Source organism: Drosophila novamexicana, unplaced genomic scaffold (assembly GCF_003285875.2).
Source record: "Drosophila novamexicana strain 15010-1031.04,08,12 unplaced genomic scaffold, DnovRS2.1 tig00000820-arrow-pilon, whole genome shotgun sequence".
NCBI classification, from domain to species: Eukaryota; Metazoa; Arthropoda; class Insecta; order Diptera; family Drosophilidae; genus Drosophila; species Drosophila novamexicana.
In genome coordinates, this window is record NW_020824828.1 from 2,574,098 (window position 1) to 2,580,211 (window position 6,114).

At 42.7% G+C, this 6,114-nt stretch overlaps 1 protein-coding gene across 3 annotated transcripts; it reads left to right on the plus strand.

Annotated features, from left to right (window-relative positions):
* The first annotated feature begins 1,178 nt into the window (after positions 1–1,178).
* LOC115764344 lies at positions 1,179–2,693 on the plus strand. Of its 3 annotated transcripts, none has more exons than XM_030707299.1 (4): positions 1,179–1,308; positions 1,361–1,443; positions 1,615–1,750; positions 1,805–2,693. In XM_030707299.1, exons 1-4 carry the CDS (start codon positions 1,197–1,199, stop codon positions 1,876–1,878), a joined length of 405 nt encoding a protein of 134 aa, XP_030563159.1. In that variant the 5' UTR covers positions 1,179–1,196; the 3' UTR covers positions 1,879–2,693. The 3 variants fall into 3 exon arrangements, with proteins under 3 accessions (XP_030563159.1, XP_030563161.1, XP_030563160.1); XM_030707301.1 differs by having other exon boundaries at positions 1,353–1,443; positions 1,805–2,691; XM_030707300.1 differs by lacking the exon at positions 1,805–2,693 and having other exon boundaries at positions 1,353–1,443; positions 1,615–1,744.
* Positions 2,694–6,114: the final 3,421 nt, after the last annotated feature.

Here is a 6,114-nt window from a genome sequence, read left to right on the forward strand (position 1 = left end):
GTGCGCGCAAGAGGGAGCGAGAAGGGGCGAGCGAAAGAAAGAGAGAGAATGAGAGCTGGCAATAATATTGTAAACTGTGCGGTTCTGTGGAGGCACCGGAGGCGCCGTTTGCCTTTCGACCAGCTATAAAAAATAAAGCAAAAACCAATGAGTGTGCAGCGGTTACATAAATATTTTTACAACACACAAACACACACAAACACACACACACACACACAATCCAACGCACAGACAGAGCCACACACACTTATGCTCACACACATGAACACTTCGCCGCCGCCATTTTGTTGAAGGACAACGACCACAGACGGAAATGCAATTTAATTATTACATTTGGCTTTCGGTCCCCTTTCGACATCATTTTGCCTGCTTTCTATTTTATATATTTTTTTTATTAATATATATTTTTTATTAATATATATATATATATATATTTTTGCCTATGCGGCTATTTGCTTACATATTTATTACTTTTAGCATTTATTTATATTATTTGCTTACGTCTCATTTGATTTGCGCCACAGTCCAAACAACAATCGCAGCCTCTTTTTTTCTTTCACTTTACACTCTGGAACGGCGGGCTCTTATAATAAAGCCATATTGAAGGAGATATATCGGAGCTTCAAATGCGAGTAGATTTTAAAACGGACCTTTGAAATGTATATACAAATGAACGATAGCATAGTCCGCAGTACTATGGCTGGTAAAATGTTGTATTTGGCTAAATTATATTCTTCCAAAGTGTATTGATTTATTGCAAAAAGGGTATACAATATTCGGCAACCTGAAGTCAGCATTTCTTTTGGTAGTTTTTCTTATAAGGTTGTATATCTTGAATATGTTCGGGAATGCCCCTGAACCACAACTCTGTTTGAAAAAAAGCAAATAAAACTTTATCTTTTTTAATGTCGACTGGGGAAGCTTGGTGTACAGGAGGGGTGCAGCTATTATGGGTGGGGGCTGTGGGGGCGCGCGTCATATTTTGCAGCTCTGTAGAATTTTACAAGCAACTAGCGCAAAGTTTGAAATATGCAAAAGAGCTGAGCACCAGGTTAGGGGAACCCCCTGCCAGGGAATTGGCTGGGGAATTAGTCAGACTGTGTGTGTGGGGGGGGGGGGGGGGGGGGGGGGAGCTAGGGGGATAGACTCAAATTACTGTAAACTTCAGCTAGCTGCGAGTTGTCTGTCAGCTCAACATGAAACTTCGACTGGCCAAATGCTGTTACTTTGTGAACCTGCGCTCCGGATGCTTTCTGGTTGCATTCTTTGACATGTGCATGCATATGGTTCATTTGTCCTATGGCAAGAGTAAGCGAATCCTCAATATTGGGCACCTCATTAAAAGCCACCAGTTCCACAGATCCAACGCTCGAAGCCGTGGCGACCATCATTTATCTGGCCCACTTTCTGGGCGTTATCATGCTATTCCTCAGCGCCGCAGTCGTAAGCCCAATTGAGAATTTAATCAAAATATATATATATATTGAAAATATATATATATATATTGAAAATATATTGAGTATATATATTGATTAAATTCTCAATTATATAAATATATATATGTGTATGTGTATATATATTTGTGTATCGAGCTGTATTCGTATTGGATTGCAGGAAATGTCGCCGCTGCTGTTGGTTTATTTGGCAACGGACATTGTGAAATTTCTACTTCTCATCATTTCCGCCTATGTCTGGGTTCCATGTCGACGCAATTCGATGTTCACACTTACTGTTACATGTATAAACATATGCAAGTATCTGCCGATTTGCTTATTGCCATTATTTTACCTATATCCTCTTGCAGTGCTAAGCGTTTACTTCTGGCTAGTCACCTACTCCTACTACTGGCAGTGTAGAGAGACCGTAACTGACATTTAAGTAGACGCTGCTAGTTCTAAACTTTTCTGCTGAATCTTGATCAAAATGACTGAAATTTACGTGCGAGTATATAGCTTTCAAAGCTAGTGCAAAATTAAGAGCTCCTTTAATACATTACGGGGCTTTAACGCTCACTTAATCATGAATTGAACTTTAAGGCCCACTTAATTGATTAAAGAGCTTTTAAATTTCCCAATCAATATTAAAGCTTACCCAGCCCTGTCAAGCTTTCACTTTCCTTTGTCACTATTTAAAAATTTGGCAGCCTTTTGAAGCACATGAAAGCTTCAAGCCTTGTTCAATAAAAAGCTAAATAAAAATGCATTGGTTTTAATTTGGTAAACAGTTTCGTATTCAGTTGCCATCAAAATTATCCAAAATGTGATCGAATTGGAAACCTAAACTGACTTCATTCTCTAAGGGCGGTTCACATCTTGGCCGAATTTTGTGGCAGCTCTTGAAACACGTTGCCTTCGACTTCCTGAGATCCTTTGACACAACTCGACCAGGGCCATTAGGGGAAATAAGCTCGACCAATTCCATTCCGTATGCGTATTGTGGCTGCAACAGCATCTCCTGATACTCCCATAGCGAAAGCTCAGCTGGTCGCCTTCAATTGGAGCTTCCCTCCTGGCCCTGTATCAGATGCTCCAAAAGGTTGACACACACAAAGTATATGTAGATATATTTGAAGCAATGCATGCTGAATTTCAAGAATGTCAGAAAGTCATCAGACATGCTAAACAGTTAAACGAACAAATTTGGAAGAAGAATTTACAAATTTGAACAAAAACAAAATCAGATAGGAAGCAAAATACGTCAAAAAAGAGTCAAATGTGCTCGAATTTTCAATTTTGATTTAAAAACATTTTACAATATACTAAGTTTTGTACATAAATTAAAGAAAAAATGTTGAATTCCGAAATATATAAATATTTTTAAATGATATGAAGACGGATATAGAAATTACTTCGAGCTTAAGAATTTTTCAAATAATTATTTGGCTAATTATATTTAAAAGTTTCAACAGATTTTATGAAGCATGATCATAAAGGAAACATTTTTATTATTTCTACGTATTAACTTTATGTCATAAAAAGTTTTCTAGTCGAAAAGAGCTGAAGGTATCCGACTATAAACAACTGGGCATAAAATGTAGCAAAATAAAATAAATAAAAATAAAGCAGAAACAAACAAAAAAGAAGCAAATGATATAAAATTTGACAATTTCTTCGCAAATTTATGACACTTGTGGGAGAAATAGACTCTTATGTTAAACTTGACTGCAGATAGGAGGACATTTAAGGAGTTTATGGGCACACACTCATACATGTGCACATGTGTGTGTGGTGTGTGTGTGTGTCCGTGTGTGTGCGGGTGTTTCCACATATCAAAATGGCAGGCAACTTATCCCGCTTATCAGGAGGAGGCACACCTTCACACAGACTGGAAGCGACTGGTAACGTTTACATAAATTCATAAAATTATTGCCCGTAATCAGCATTATGCATTTGTAAAAACCACAAAAGAGAAAGCGCTGGTGCGGTGGCAATAGGCCAACGGCGTTTCGTCTGCTAGAGCTGTGGCTAAGGGTGCGGCGGGGGAGCTGCAGGCTTCATAATTACAAGAATCGTCTCAGCCCGTTCCGTTTTTTTTGGGTGCCGGGTTCTGGCACTGGTTCTCGCTTGATTTGCCAGCAACATTTTCTTTTTAATTATTTATATTTTGGGATTTTTAGCAGGCAGCGCACGATTCAAAGGCTTTGCAAGTTTTTCTTTACACACACACACAGAGAGACAGCAATAGAGAAAGAGAGAGAGAGAGGGGTAGGGGAAGAGCGTGTGTGCGAGTGTGCTGGGGGGTGTTATTTGCATACATCAGACTGTGTGATGCCCGCCTGTCGACTACCGACAATATCTTTTTATGCTCTTTTGCCATGTACACACACGTATGTGCATATAAGGCTCAAGGTACAGCCACCCCACCCCACCCCACCACATCAGCCACCCCCTCGCTCACACACACCACCAAGCATACCCCTACGGCTGTGCCCAACCCATTGGCATGTGTTTTATTAGGCATGTTAATTAAAAGACATGAAATGAAAATAATTAAAAATATGTATAAAATATATATGCATATATATTTACATAAATGTATATAAATAAATACTATATACAAACCTATATGTACACATTGCATATACTCACATGTTCAAGCAGGCTTTATTGCTCTTCGGAACCAGTTGAGGTTTCGTTTTTCGGATCAGGTTGTTTCTTGCCTCGCTTTATTTCATGCTGTGGACTGCTGAGCGGCAGGGGTTGGGGTTCAAGCAACGCTTTGATTTTCAGCTGCCTTAAGGATTAGTGACTACACCTCAGCCTCTCAGATGCCCCACCTAACAGGGCTCGCTCAACAGCCCGCTACACCCTTCCACTGCGGCCACCCAGCGCCGCCTTGGCGCCCCTTACGCCAAGTTTCGCTTCATGGTGGTAAAATTTTTATCGCCTTATTAACTCATTGCTGTGGTGTCAATTTACAACAATGCCAAACAACAACAGCAGCTCGCAGTAAAACAATAGCAAATTTTGGCGTCGCCAAGCTGAGCCACCCAACCACCCAACCACCGATCCACCCAACCAGGCAATCAACCAACAAAGTGCCAGCCCTGCCCCCTGCGCTAAAGCTTGCCATTGTCTACGATTTTTGGTTGCGTAGGTGTTGAAAAAAGCAAGTTCCAGTTGGCCCCAGCCTCGCCCCTCGCCCCACGCCGCCCACAAGCAGCCACACTCCGAGCACCGCCTGCCCGTGGACCATCTTAAGTGTTGCTAATAACGCCTACAACTAAGTAAAACAGCTGCCGGGGGTTTTCCACATTTCCCAACCAGGGGCGGGGAGCGTGTGGCAGGGGCGACACTTTTAAGAAATTGCAAAGTTTTCCATCTAACAAAAGGCGAAACTCGCTGCTGGGTAAGCGTGGGGGCGCACTCCACAACAATACTTTGATGCGATTTTGCGGATATTAGGTGTTAATTTTTCAAAGTACCACCCCTCACAGCCCCTTGCCGTTTGGCGGCCTGTTGCCATTGCGATGGCGTCTGCTGCCTTTTGTAATTTTAACTGCTTTTGGTTAACACTTTTACGCATAGCCGACTGCTATGGGCGCCCACTTGGCACACGCTCTCGCCGTGGATGACATCGATATCACATGGCAGCAGCACTCCACTGAGTGTGCCCCCACGCCCATACCCCCACCGCCCCCACCTACTTGCCATACAGCTACAAAGGCTGCCAAGTCATCGATGGGAAAACTTTTGGCCAAGTTTTTCTTGACTTGAGTTTTTTTTGCGCTTTAATTGCCCCCTGGGGCTTGCATTTGGCTGCCGAGGGGGGGGGGGGCTACTTTTGGGTGGTTGACAAGAAGCATTGAGTTACTAGCCCCTAGCCCCTGGCCCCTGGCCCCTCCATTCCCCCAACGAAGTACACAGCGCGCGTTTCTGCCATTTATTGAGCATTTTAGCCTTTCATCGATGCTTTTTGGCTGAAATTATTTGGCTCATTTTAATTATTATAACCGCTAAGTACAGACAGCTACACGCAGCAGCAACAACAAAAGCGCGCGCACACACACAATCACACACACACACATTGCTGTTTTCCGGCAGTGCCAATAATGACGGGCTTCATAATGTGCTGTTTGAGCGAGATGTGGAACAAGGGAAAGAGCCAGGCCAGTTGGCTACTATAACGCGCAAAGGGGGCTAGGGCTATAATGGAACAGGAGGCGAGGAGGAAAGAAGAGAAGAGGAGAGGCGCAAAAACGTTAACGGTTATACGCCACGGAAAGTCGTTCAGCGGGCAGCAGAGAATAGGGCCAAGAGAATGAAAATTAGAATGAGTGTAAATGGTTTTTGTCAATTCGGGACATTGTTGTAATACCCGTTGCCCATTGTTGGGGGTTCGTTAGGTGCAAGATGCGCGAGAGGCGATAGGGATGGAGATGGGGATGGGGATGGAAGGAGAGAGTAGCCTATCCTCTGCGGCCGGCTGATTTGCAGCACAGACCAATTGTTATGTGTGTTGACACTAATTGGCCCAAAGCGATGTCTATCAATTTCCGAAACAGCCACAATATATACCCTGTTTTCTCTCCCTCTCTGTTCTTTTCATATCTCTCGTCGTTTTCTATGCTTCACACAGTTACGAGTTTTACTTCAATATTCAATATTAAACTGT